Source organism: Desmodus rotundus, chromosome 4 (assembly GCF_022682495.2).
Source record: "Desmodus rotundus isolate HL8 chromosome 4, HLdesRot8A.1, whole genome shotgun sequence".
In the NCBI taxonomy this organism is placed as follows: domain Eukaryota; kingdom Metazoa; phylum Chordata; class Mammalia; order Chiroptera; family Phyllostomidae; genus Desmodus; species Desmodus rotundus.
In genome coordinates this window covers 106641728-106655610 of record NC_071390.1, presented here as the reverse complement: position 1 = coordinate 106655610, position 13883 = coordinate 106641728, and the positions used below count along the sequence as shown (strand labels likewise).

Below are 13883 nucleotides of genomic sequence, written 5' to 3'. Positions count from 1 at the left end.
TTCCCCTCAGTTGGGCAGTGTTGTCCTTCCCACCCCCTGAGCTTGGGTTCATCACAGAGAAGGCAACTGACCATGTTCCTGGAGAAAAATGGGAAGAAAAAGAAACCTCGCACAGTCAGTGAGCAAAATGGGAATGACTCAGAAAGAAGATTGCTTTGTACTTGTGTGGAGTGACATAGTCATTCGTGCCTTGCTCTCAAATATGAGACCGTGGCTGGTGATGCCCACAGGAAGCGGGGCATTCCAAAGCCCAGGTGGACCCTCCACGGGTAGCACCTGTGGGCCACCTCACCATGGGGTAGCCTGACCTGACCTTCCCTCCGCAGGAGCCCACTTTCAAGCCCTGCCAGGTGAAGACGCACTTCCTGCTTCCGTTCCCTGTGAACTACGTCAGCGAGTGTGTCAGAACTGCCCCCTACACAGACCCCGACCATGCCAGGTACAGATGAGGCAAGCGTAAAAACCAGGACTGTGCAGGGGATGGGGTGGCCAGGGAGAGAGGAGAGTCAGAGGGAGGGAGAGGTCGTGGGTCCACAGAAGCCAGAAACCCGAGGCTGCCACTGGGTTCCAGGAAGAGTTTATGTAGAAAATGTAATCACAGTATGCTGCTCAGCGTTTTCATTGGCTTCTTTCCCTATATGTAGGAAAAAGACACACTCTTTTTTCCTCCATATAGGCCATCAGAATAGGGATGTGTATTTCTATTAATAGAAAAATGTAGCGTTAAACCATGAAAATATTATGAAAGGTATCCCAGGGTAGTATGATTATTGATATTTTTGCCTCTTTCTGTATTTTATAATTTTCCAATAGTGAATGTGTGTTCATTAGGTAACACAGAAGTAATAGAAATTTCTAAGGAAAAACACATGGAGCATAGACCCCAGTCCCTGCGGGGCAAGCAGAGCCCGCCTGCCTTGGACCCCGGTCAGGGCTTCCCCGGTGAGGACCACACAGCCACCTCTGCTGCCATCTTTAAGACCATGCGCCCTATTCCTTTAGCTTCTCGTCTGTCTTGTGTCACCTGCTCAGGAGCAAGCGCTGGGCTGAGTGCTCACACAGAGTGGAGCAGGCCTGTGCCTCCTGTGGATGGCAGCCACTTTAGGGAGTGGCCCTGCTCACTCTGTCCTGGCAAGGTGCTGTCCGGAACCTTCCTTTTCCCTTCCAGAGCATCACCTATTAGCATTCATAATGGAAGTTAGTGGGATGGTAGGAAACACATGCATTCCAACAGAATGAACCCTTAGGAAGGATGCCTGTGGGAAGCTAGTCAAGAGCTTTCCACGTGCAAATACGCACAGAAGTTAAGAGGGAGGTAGAAGTGTATGAGGGAGGTTGTTATCCAAGCTACTGCTTTTTTATTTTGTTTTCACTTAGTCACACACTTGACATTCTTTTAGATTACTACTTTTTATTATATACTTCCTTGCTGGCCATGTTTTTAACTTGCACTTTTACTCATTTATTTCAGTCTTAAGATCCTGGCACGTTTGATGACTGCTAAGTTCTTGCACACAGAAATTCGAGAAAAAGGCGGTGCTTATGGTGGTGGTGCCAGGCTCAGCCGTAGTGGAATATTCACTTTTTACTCGTACAGGTGGGTTTCTCTCTCACCGTCTCGTGCACGTGGACACAGCCTCACGTCCCGGACAGTCACTGGCTCTGTTAGGCACCAATGTCACCCTCTCATACATTGGAGTGAGCTGGAGAAAAACTTACCACTTTTCCCGCTGCTTCAGCACTTAACCACACCCAGCACTGTCCTTTCAGTTTTAGGGACAACAGCAGGAGAGATCAAGAAACATTCTACCTTAAATGAGTCCTGGCATTTGGTGACAAGTGTATTTTGATAGAAGGTGACTGTTCTGCCCGGCTGGTGTAATTGTAGAAGCTGGGATCCTGGGCTGCACAGGCTGCTTTTGCCCTTTTGATGTTCTGTGGCCTTCTGCCTGAGGACATGTACTCTAGTACTCTAGGGAAAGGGCAGATTGTGCCTCTGAGACTCTCTCTTTGCTCCCAATGGCTGCCAACCCTGAGCCCTTCCTGGTGTGGGTGCTGGGAGCTGTGGGAGGACAGAAAACGGCCCCTGCGCCCCACCCTGCCCGTCTGCCTCACCGTTCAGTGCTGGGTCTGTGGCATGAACAAAGGCCTCTACAGCTCTTCCCACTTAGACAGAGCAGGCTCTCAGAAGTTGGCCCAGATGTGGTCATTCATCTGTTCAGCTCTTCTGAGTGCATCCTTTGGAAGTGAGAGTTTTTATTTAACCTTTCTTGGCGTTTCTCCACAAGTCTTCATTCGGTCCGACTTTCCTTCATCCTCCTACTTCCTCTCCCAGGGAAGCCTGGTGGTGAGGCTGGGTGAATGGCCCTGTCTCCAAAGGGAGGGAGAAGGTCGGCTGGCCTGTGTGGCCAGGTACACATTGCCAGAGCATTGATTTTTGGACTAAGCATTAAAGCAGAGCCGTTTACAACAATAAAGTGTTGAAGTTGTAAAGCCAGCACATGATTGTTGCTTATTTTTCATGGGTGAATGTGTGAGTAGCTGACTCTTTGGGTCTCTTAGGGATCCACATTCAACAGAAACGCTCCAGTCGTTCGCGAAGGCTGTCGAGTGGGCCAAGTCTGGGAGTTTCTCACAGCAGGACATCGATGAGGCCAAGCTCTCCGTGTTCTCTGCCGTGGACGCTCCCCTGGCTCCTTCGGACAAAGGTATTTGGAGTGAGAACAAGTACCTTGGTGCGTGCTGTGACCAGGCACTTCCAGGCTGAGTTCCTGAGTTGTGTGCCCATCTCACCGCACTCCCGCCACCACCTCCTTTCTGATGCACAGACACCCGCCTTGAGAATGAGCATCTCAGTGTTTGCCAGGGGTCACATCCCATCATCTCAGAGCTTCAGTGGGCTGTGAATGCCCTGGGCAATGTGACCAGAGTGGGGCAGAGACCATCCTGACTTGGCCCTCACTCATCTCCATCTTCTCTGAAGGGTAGTGGGTCAGCGTCAGCACGCAAGGAACAGGCCACCACATGCTGCCCCGACCTGCTCCCCCAGTCACCTTGTTCCCTTCAGGGCTGGACCACTTCCTGTACGGCCTCTCGGATGAGCTGAAGCAGGCACACAGGGAGCAGCTCTTCGCCGTCCACCGCGAAGGTCTCATTGACGTGAGCAACAAGTGAGTCCAGCCGTGTGGCCTCAAGTGTTCTGTGACTTCCTGTGACCCTGACGGCCCCTGACGTGGAAAAAGCCCTGACTTTCCCCTACCTGCCTTTTCAGGTACCTCGGCGTTGGGAGGAGCACTCACGGGCTGGCTCTGCTGGGACCAGAGAACTCCAAAATCGCCAAGGACCCGTCCTGGATCATCAGATGACAAGGAGCTACACTATGCTCAGGCACTCGGCTAACTCAGGCTCGCAGGCCCCTAAGCAGTAAGCCGGAGCCAAATTTGATTTGAAAGGTTAGAGCAGTGATAGTTTTCTCCAAATATCTTGATCATTTATCATCCTTAAAGTTTGCCAAAGGCACGTACTTGCTTAGCAGGTGAGACTCAAACTCTCCTGTCTTAAAGAAGGAAATGGGCAATCATGAAGAAATTAATTATGCATTAAGTGCCAGAGATGAACAGATTATTAAGACTTTCTAATGATGGTAGAAATGCTTATTTTACCTTATTAACCTTAGAATATTTATTTAAATGTTTAAAAATAAAAGGCAGCTGTGACCTACCTGCGTTAGTCATTTTTAAATGACATTTTGCTAAGGAGATCTGAGGACCTTTACTAAATATGAGTGAAATGAACAGTTATTCCAACATGTGCCTTGATTTATAAAAAAAAGTGGGGTCACACCAAGGACCTGCAGAGGTTCTGAATAAATGGACCCCAAGCAGGGCGCCTGGTGGGACCCCTTTCGAGACCTGGTACATTTGTAGTTACTAAGTGTTAACTTGCTCCAGTGTCATCTTCACTGAAGGGCTTTGGCTCATCCGTTACTCACTTTACGTTTTTCAGACAGACAGTAAACTTCTCAGCGCTAGCCCTGCCTTTATCGTTTGACCCTCAATTCCTAAGCACACCCCACAGGCAGGCCTGGTTCTGCTGCGTCCCGCGGGTGCCCTCTGTCTTACAGGTTGGAGGTGTGTGGTCACTCTGCGTCGAGCACGTCTGTCAGTGCCAGTTTTCAACGGGCTCGGGTGGTTTTTAGCATTTTTGAGCAACTAACTTTTTAAATTGAGGAACATACTGCTATCACGCACTTAGTAGACTGCAGTGTAATATCAACATAACTGTTACGGGCACTGGGAAACCAAAGCTTGTGTGCCTCGTTTTATTGGGACACTTGCTCTGCTGCAGCGGTCTGGAACCAAACCTTATAGCTAGAAGGTCGGCCTGTATTTCTCGTCATCCACCCTCTCTGCATACAACTCCTTCCCCCATGGCTGGTGGACAGGCTGGTTCCTCTCATCTTGAGAGCAGAGGCTGGAGAAAAGAAGCAGAAATGCTTTTCACTCCAGACACTAAGTCACACATCTTACCTTCCTTGCATCTTATGTTCCTCAGGGCACAAGTAGGACTGAGGTCAAGTGTGTACGCTCATGGTGTTTTCAGTTCTACACATTAGAAGGAGCCCCTGGTGTTGGAGGTGACCTGGTGACCTGGTGTCCTGGCCTCAGGCCTTCTCCGCGTACTTGACATGTCCCATGTCTGTGGGTCACAGCGCTGCCTTTCTCCTTTATGACTGCTTCCACGTGGCCTAGTTCACTGATCTCTACAAAAATATGTTGGTAGTACCTGCCCACAAAACTGCCACACAAACCTTTGGTAGCTGCCCACAGTCCTGAAGTTTAAATGCCTACTTTAAAAAATTAAAGAGCGGTAGTACTGTGGTTGGAGTTTTAGCCAAATGTTTAATTCCACTTGAAACGTACATTTTAAAGCAGGCGACAGAGTACGCGATACAGCAGACGAGTCACTGGAGTCTCGGGATCCATTGGGGTGTGAAGGTGCAGGACGGGTGTGCCGTGATTAGGGATTAATGTCAACAGTACTCATGTAAAGTGCTGATAAATAACTTAAGTGTTACAAAAACGGGCGGTAAACAGGAAGCCGGAAGCATCGCTGGCGGGCAGTGGCATCTAGATGGCAGCAGGCTCCTCGTGGCCGCGGTGCACATGCTCCAGCTGGCCTGAGTCGGAGACATCGAGGCTGGCCTTGTACTTGGCCAGGATCTTCATGAGGGGCCGAAGCTTCAGCCACCACTGCTCTTTGGGGATTCTGTGCCTGCGGACAGGAGGCGGGAGGGGTGAGTACAGTGACCATGACAGCAGCATCCCTCTGGCCTTGACTCCTGTCCTCCATCCCTTCTAACTGCAGTGAGGTTTAGACGTGCAACGTTTCACTTACTCAAAGTCTGTCTCCTTCTTCAGCTCTGCCACGGGTTGGAAAACAAGGTTTCTTTTGCATATTCCCAGCACACAGATAGAATCATCGGTTATAAACCTTTTTCCTATAAAAGACAGAACAATGACCTAAGAGTGGATACTGGATCATGCTGAATGGTCAGGTGAAATGGCCAGTGAGGACAGGAAAGGGGAGAGAGAAGTTTTGCTGTTGGAAGGGAACAGAGCCCTCACACCCTCCCTGAGCAGGAGCCAGACTCCCAGGATCCCCTGGGGCTGTGAGGAGGTGGGTGGAGAACACCCTGTGAGTCCCCTTCAGGATGAGGGGAAGAGAGGCAGAGATGACAGGGCGCCCTCACTGCACGTTCACCTGAAAGGAGCTGTTCCTGTCCTTGGCAGTGAGACCCCCCACGGGAGTAAGGTGGTGAATGCGTCTCTCACCAAACAATGGAAGAGGAAAATGGGCCTAAACTGCAGAAAGGTTTCAGTTACATGCTAATAAGGTGTGCGCACGACTGCACACACTGTGGGCAGCTGGGAATTAGCACGGTGATCATCCTTAGATGGCCTACGGAAAGAAAGAAATAAACCCAAAACACAGGAACAAACAAAAGTAGAAGTTGATGTAGAAAACAAACTTAGAAGAAAAAACTCAAAGCCAGTTGGTTGAAGACTAAAAGTAGGCTGAAAATTTACATCACTGTGTCTGTATAAGTCAAACACTGAGAATAAAATTACATACACCTATCTGGTAAGATCGATCAAGAAAGCCAAGGGGAGCAAAATACAGGTATCGGCACAAATAACCTAAACTTGGAATGAATGAGGACTAGAAATGCTGCCAGCATTAAAAAGAAAAGATACTATGAAAAATTTTTTCATGTCAAATTTTTTGAAAATTTAGATGCATTTGGAAATTTCGTAGAAAATTTAACAAAAGGGATTCAAGAAATAAACTCAAGTAGTTCTATAAACAGTAAAGACAGTCAGCCATGAGTCAGCTCTCCCTACAAAGAAAACAGTGTGGGGAGGCGGGACCTTTGATGGAGGTGGCAGGGCAGTTTTATCAAATACCCATAAGTCCAAACATCCTACAAGCTATTGCTGGGGGGGAATCCAGACTTCTTAGAAAGTTAGAACAAGCCTGCACACCCTCCCCAGCACCTGATGGGGGCCCGAAGAGCAGGAAATGGCCAAAGCAAAAAGCCGACCAGTGAGTGCAGAGAACACACCCAGCTGCGGTGTCGGGGAGGGGCTGTCCACCAGGAAGGCAAAGTGGGCTCAGCACTCGGAAATCCATTAAAGAAGACTTAACCGACCATTTCATTTGATGCAAAAAAGTATATAAGATCTTTTCATTACTGAAAAACATTGAAATACAGGGACTGGCAGAAGTAACGCCTGCTAACTATGGTTGGTAGGGTAATAATAAGGGTGTAATAATTTATAGTTTTAATTTGAGCATTTCACCTAAAATGTCAAGTGGTGTGCTTGAGTGTGATATTGTTATGCTCCAGAATTACGTGCTTACAATTCTGTAATAAAAGATTTTGTAGTAAAAAATGGGCATTATTTTGTGCCGGACTCTGTATATGTAATGAACAGCAAATAACAGAAGAAAGACTTCAGTGTGATGTTATTAAGAATTCATAGTCACAAAGCATTGAAGGCATTCCCTATTCATTAGGGTCTAGAGAAGACAGGAGTTCTGCCACCACTCCCTCTATTCAGGATGTCTCTGGAGTGATATACACAAAAAGTTACCAAGGGAAAAAATCAAAAGCTCATACACAGATGATAATGTATGTGTGGATGTAAAATCCAAAAGAAAAGATGAATCTACAAATAATTATTAGAATTAAGAATGTGCATATAAAGTTGCTAATTGCAAATCAGCTTGGCAAAAATTGTATTTCTTTTTTGTTTTTCAAGACTTTATTTTTAGAGGGGAAGGGAGGGAGAGAAACATCGATCAGTTGCCTCTTGCACGAGCCCCAACCGGGAATTGAACCTGTAACCCAGGCACATGCCCCAAATGGGAATCAAACCAGCAAACTTTCATTTTGCAGGACGACACCCAACCAACTGAGCCATACCAGTCAGGGCAATTAATTGTATTTCCGTACACGAGCAATAAGAAAAAAATTTAATACCACTTACAGTAATATATTTTTTAAAGATCAAAGAGTCAGGAATAAACTTATACCAATAAATCTGCAAGGTGTTTAAGGAAGACAGTGTTTTAATAAGATAACAAAAGGTCTAACTATCTGGAGAGATTCAATGTTTATTAGAAATCTGGCTTTTTAAAAATGTAATTTCTCCATCCAAATGATTTACTGGTGAAATACAATCCCCTCCAAATACCCAACAGAATCTGTGGTGGACCTGGTTAGTCTGATTCTACTGTTTCTATGATGACAAGAAAGGCCAAGGACTACCACACTGGAAGGCCCAGGTAGGCTCTTCACTACCAGCTATCAGTAACTGTTTGTAAAACTGGCATACTGGCAGAGATTGATAATTGCATGCCCCCAAATGAACCAAATAACTGAGAAGTAGTCCCACATGTTTATAGATACCTGGTCTACGATGGAGATTGCACTGCAGAGTGAGGAGAGAAGAATGGCTTTCTCAGTAAGTGGCTCCCAAATAATTGATTTACCCACATGGTAGAAAATGAAAGTAGACTTTAAACTTCATAACAGCTCAAGTGAGTTTAAAAACTAAATGTGAAATGAGAATAGTTAAGTAACAAAAAGCGCAAACCATAAAGGAAAAAGTAAATTGGCTGCACTAAAATTAAGGCACTTCATGCCCTGGCTGGTGTGGCTCAGTGGATTGAGTGCCAGCCTGCGAACCAAAAGTTGCCTGTTCAATTCCCAGTCAGGGCACATGCCTGGGTTGCTGGCCAGGTCAGGTCCCCAGTTGGGAGCCCACAAGAGGCAAAAAGTTGATGTTTCTCTAGCATATTAATGTCTCTTTCCCTCCCTCCCTCCCTTCCCCTCTCTCTAAAAAGTAGATAAATAAAATCTTTAAAAAATAAATAATTAACAGCACTTCATTAAACGATGCCTTGCAGAAAGTGACAAGCCCTGCACAGATTAGGGGAACAGACAGGTCTCTGCAAAGCAACCGACAGAATATAATACAAATTCCCTATTAACAAAGTATATAAAGAAAAAACTATAAAATACTATAAACATAACCATCCCTTAGGAAAACAGTTAAAATGACTTAAGTACACAGAAGCAACAATGTTATATAAGATGAAGAACCAGCCCTCTCAAAACTCCAATGAGATTGTGAGGCCCACAGCATAGCAACAGTTCAACAGTGACAGATCAGATCAGTGTCACCCAAAGGTGAAAGAGGGACTGGAGCGCCCCGCAGGTGTCGTGAGACTAGTCTGGAGAACTAGCCAGAGGCCACTGTCCTGCCCCAGGGTCCGCATGGCCCTGGGCACTGAAGCACTACCTGTCAGCCAGACACCAGGACACTCAAGGCAAGGTCAGGACTGGCAGATGTCACAGTGGATGAGTTTCAAGATAGCCACCTCTTAAAACCTAACACTGCACCAACAATGCCCGTCCCAGGAGATGCACGCTGTGCGTCCATTCACAGAAACCGCAAAAACAAAACTAGACTAAGTAACAGCCCGGAAGGTTTAGTCAGGCAGTAAGCTCGAAGCAATGGGATGGTTTATCAGTTCCGAGGTTCTGCTGGAGGGGAGTGAAGTGTGGGAGAGCACACACTTCACTGGTGAAGGAGGAAACAGTCTAGATATCCTCAATCCCTCCTTGCTTTCTCTAAAAAAGAGTCATGAGTGAATCAATGAGTAGCTCTTAAAGTATCTTAGGTAAAAGCCAATCCAAAGCGTCCCATGTGGCAAAGAGAATGAGGAAAGGTCACATCTTAGGGTCTTGCAGAGGAGCCCAATATCTGAATAGCAATCTTCTGTTTATTAAGAATGTCACTTTCACTTGATACCTCCCATCTCTAATAAGCAAGATTAAAGCTCTTCACATTATTTGATAACCTTGAACGTAGAAAATGGCAACTGCAGAGTCTGGTAAGACAAACCTGCAGAGTCTGGTAAGACAAACCATTTTGTCAGGTGCAGCTCAAGGCTGAATTTAAGCAGAGCGGAGACCAGTGCAGTGCAGACCGCTCTCCAGCCCAGGCCACCTCCCACGCGGTACTCGGTACCTTTTCCCTGAGCCTCCTGCAGTTTCGTGGTGATCCACTGCATGGCTCGGGCAGAGATTTTGGTTCCAAAGTTTCTGTCAAATGGGGAAGGTGCTCCACCCTGTTGGTGGGAAGAAGTAGAAATAAAATTACTATGATTTAACAAAATTCACATCAAATTTATAAATATGGGCTTTGAGGGGTTTTCTTTTTTTTTTTTTTTTTTTTCAAATTTTATCTCCTGGTGTAGAGTTGGGACCAGTCAAAAGTAAGCCCAGGGGCTTCGGCAGCTGGAGCCGAGCCTTTGAGGCGAGCATCGCAATGCTCCCATCACCTGGCAGTCTTTGTTATTTTAGCATCTTATTTTGGGATGTGGAAGGGGTTCCCAGTTTCCTTTAAGAATCCAATCAACTCTGGGCCTTTCACAAAATACACACCTGCCTAGCAGTTCATCACAGATTCAGGAGCCTCAGGGACCCTCTGGAATGCACACTGGGCCCCAGGCCAGCAGTTCTGAAGACACAGGAGTGGTCAGTGGTGATGGGACGAGGATGCACATGTGGTCAGGAAGCGGGACGTGTGATTCTAACCCACCTCCTGCCTAAGAGAGCGTATCCCAGGATTCTTCCCACCTCGTTCTAATTTTGTACAAATCTCAAGAATCATTTGTTTGATATTCTAATTTGAATGATTATTAAGGCCCAATATTAAATAAGATACTTAATTTGAATACGCTTTTCCTATTAACTGGTGCCACCATATGAAAGTTGAACATTTCCCTAAAGTGATCATCTACCCAAATATCAGTGAAATTCCTAAAGCTGGTAATATCTGGTATGACTTCTAAATGGAACTATAACATAGTTCAGATGTTTTTAATCATCTTGGAATTTATGTATGAATACACAGTATTTTTCCCACAATGGCTAACATCAGATATCCATCTGAAAAGAAGTCACCTGAATAACAGTCTCCCTTTCTTTTTTGTGGGGTCCTGGGGGCCACATGTGAGGGATGGGATGTCGGGCCCCTCCCTACCTGCTGCATGTGACCCAGCACGTTCTTCCTGCAGTCAAACACCCCTTTGCCTTCTTCCGAATACAGCTGGTAGATGAAGTCGGTGGTGTAGTTTTCACTGCAGCTCTCGTTTCTGAAACACGGAAAGCACTGGGCTCAGGGCTGAGGGGACGCGTCTCCCTGCCTGCGCTGACCGACTGGCCCACGTTCGCCTGCGTCCTAATCCTGTGCATGGCTCCCCACGTTTTCTTCTCTTTATAAATGTCAGCAGCTTAATTAAAGAGATGTCTTAGAGATATATTTTTTTTAATTACAAAGCAAAAATGAAATTTTAGAAGTTATCCTTTAGTTATTTAAGTGCATACAACTTTTTCATACAAAGCACAGTTACTCTGCGGCTTTGCCCCTCAGTATTCAGAGTGAGGGTCCTGGTGGAGAAGCGATGGCTCCTTGCATTTTAGGTCATGAAGTGGATCCTGGCTGAGAAGCCAGATCTTAAAGGAGAGCTCAAGAGAGCCTGTTACCTGAGCACGAGTCCCCTCTGAATGGTGGTCTTCATCTTCTCTGTCAGGTGCTCCACGTTGGCCTAGGAAGGAATGTTCTGTTAGTCACACAGGAGACTTACCAAGCACCTGCTGTGTGCCAGGCACCACGTGATCCTAAGAGCTGAACCTAGCAGCAGCTCTCGGACTTCACATTTTGGTGGCAAGGACCATAGACAATGCATCAGGTACAAGGCCAGCGGTGAGGATGACAAGTTCATGTTACTGGGCATATTTAGTGAGTGGAATGTAGATTCCATGAGAAACACTTTCCAAAATAAATAGGTTTCTACCCTAAAACATTAATTTATATATTCTGTGTCTATGCCTAAAGCTTATAAATTTACCTATTGCTTCTTACCTATTTTCATGACAATATTTCTTATCTCAGAGGGAAATATCTGTCACCTCACTTTGCATGGACTCTCATATATACAATTAGCTCACAAACATTTTCAGGCCAAGAGAAATTTTTATAGACTCAAATCTGTGCACAAATTCTTTAAGAAAAGGAATACTATATCTTGAGAGAAAATATGCAAAAAAAAAAAAGACATCTACACATAAACAAATCCCAGTTGTAGTTACATGTATCAAGCACCTGCTATGTGCTGAGGGCTCACGTGGGCTGGCAGGGCACTCGCTCAAGGCAGTGTTTGAAGCATAAATATGTAACTCAGTATTGTAGAGAAATTCATAGGTCAAGATAAATCACAAATAAGTGAAAACATCAAGTATCTCTCTACTTGACTTATTTGGTTCAGAAACATAACAAAATCGTAACTTCTACCAAGTTAGGTTTTATTTATGTTTTTGTGTATTTCAGTTGGGTTTTATTGGCTAATGCCTGCCCTGAACAGGCTGACCTCCAATCCGTGCCTGGGCCGAGCGACCCAACTAACCTGTGCTTGCCCGACTAGCCCTCCACCTAAAAAGCTGGGGCACCTGAGAAATCCCTATCGATTTAGAAGAACAGGCATCATGATGTTAAGATTTAAAAGAAGTAGTGACACCCGAGTGAACCCCCACGTCAGTCCCAGTGCGGAATGAGGGTATGGAGGGCGTGTCAGTGTGGACCCCTCTACTCTAACGTAGCCCCACTCTGGCAGGGGGCTGAGAGTAAGGAGGCTGTGTGTGTGTGTGTGTGTGGGCGTGAACCCAAAAATGCTCTAAAAAACCAAAACCTACTAATTTTAAAAAAAAAAAAAAAGCAAGCTGCTGGTAAGGGCAGGAGGAAAAAGGGGGTCCCATTTCGTTTACAGTTGGCAGTGCCCATAAAGTACATTAAGCCCACCACTGTGTCCCAGCAGGAATGCCCGGCAGTGGGGGCTGGAGGGCATGCCACGCATTCCCTCATTAAATCCTGCATTCACAGTGGACAGAGCTGCTTGCCTTGGGCGGCCTCGGGGCTCCAGGAAGGATGTTCAACTACCGCCGACCTTCCGACGCTCGGACGGCAGGGCATCGGAGGCCTCGGGAGCCCGAGTGCCCATCCCGTGAAACACTAGATGCCCTTGTTAAATGGCAGATGACCACCTAAGGGAATGGTAACTGCTTAGTGGACGAAATAGGGTAGGAGACAAAGCCGTATAAGCCTGGGTGAAGAAAGCAAGCTGCCCCGAGCAGTATGCTCACACTGACACCGTGCGCTGGGCCCCAGCACCAGCGTTAGTGCATCCGCACATGACCTGGATGCAAGGCAGGGGGTCACTGGAAGTGCCTAAACCCTAGAACACCTCACGACACCATAAAAACAAACGAGAGGGGTAGGCGGCAGCACTGAAGGACTCTCAGTGACGAGCACACCAACGTACCTGCAGGTCTCTGATGTCAAAGGGCTCCTCGAAGATGTAGGCAGCATCGGCACCAGCCGCCAGGCCCCCCATGTTAGCCAGGTAGCCACAGTAGCCACCCATGGTCTCGATGATGAACACGCGGCGCTTGGTCCCACTGGCCGACTGCTTGATGCGGTCACAGGTCTGGCCACAGAGAAGGACACAGGTCATTCCAATGCATGGCCAGCCAGTGCTGGGACAAAAGCAACCAAGAGCCCAGCAGGTCGTGAGTGTGTGGCCCTGGGTGTCACACCCAGCCGCACGCACAGGGGCACAGAGGGCTGGCCTTGGCCCTGACCTTAGCCACTGTGAAATTCTATTTGGTTTTCTTCTAAAAGGCTCCCATTACCTTGGGTTTGGTCACCCTTAACCTATCTCTGCATGTGCGCTCATGTCGGGGCACCTCTACTGACCTGGACAGTGGCTCCTAGACAAAGGCCCCATGAATCTTCCAGACATGCACAGCGGCCTCCTAAGGAGATGTCGGCCATCACCCTCTTCGGGACACAAAGAAACCCATACACTCCCGTCCAGGCTGCTGCCCTCTCTTCTCAAGTCCTGCAAACCCTCTACCAGCTCTATGAAATGCTCTGATGCCACCCTTGCCTTGCTCAGCCTGGAATAACTTCACCTCTTTCCTCAAGTACATCAAAGCCTTTCTATGGGTCCCTGGGGTCTGTCCACTCCCGCTCCCTCCACCTCCCCCCGCTGTCCTGCATGGGGACAGCATACTCCAGACCTCCTCAGGGTCCTAACATGTACTGCCCATGGTGGGCTGGATAATAGCCCCCAGAGGCACCCAGGGGGAGGCCTGACCCAGGGACAGATGGAGCAAGATGCTGCCTGCAAATCTTGTAAATGAGGAAGGGGCTAGCAGCCCAGCATGCAACAAGGCAAGCTCTAGGAGC

The 13883-nt window shown here is 47.2% G+C and overlaps 2 protein-coding genes across 3 annotated transcripts in view; one reads left to right on the top strand and one right to left on the bottom strand.

Annotated features, from left to right (window-relative positions):
• PITRM1 (pitrilysin metallopeptidase 1) overlaps positions 1-3716 on the top strand; it is a 32636-nt gene extending 28920 nt beyond the window's left edge. For both annotated transcript variants that reach the window (XM_024580729.3, XM_045186785.3), the window contains exons 23-27: positions 327-439; positions 1472-1597; positions 2563-2708; positions 3068-3170; positions 3272-3716. In XM_024580729.3, coding sequence (XP_024436497.2) covers positions 327-439; positions 1472-1597; positions 2563-2708; positions 3068-3170; positions 3272-3365 — 582 coding nt within the window. In that variant the 3' untranslated portion in view covers positions 3366-3716. The remainder of the gene's footprint in view (positions 1-326; positions 440-1471; positions 1598-2562; positions 2709-3067; positions 3171-3271) is intronic.
• A 1165-nt stretch (positions 3717-4881) lies between these two features.
• PFKP (phosphofructokinase, platelet) overlaps positions 4882-13883 on the bottom strand; it is a 54955-nt gene continuing 45953 nt past the window's right edge. The window contains exons 17-22 of the mRNA XM_024580731.3: positions 12955-13119; positions 11123-11184; positions 10620-10731; positions 9603-9702; positions 5398-5500; positions 4882-5274 (exon numbers count right to left, since the gene is read on the bottom strand). Coding sequence (XP_024436499.2) covers positions 5130-5274; positions 5398-5500; positions 9603-9702; positions 10620-10731; positions 11123-11184; positions 12955-13119 — 687 coding nt within the window. The 3' untranslated portion in view covers positions 4882-5129. The remainder of the gene's footprint in view (positions 5275-5397; positions 5501-9602; positions 9703-10619; positions 10732-11122; positions 11185-12954; positions 13120-13883) is intronic.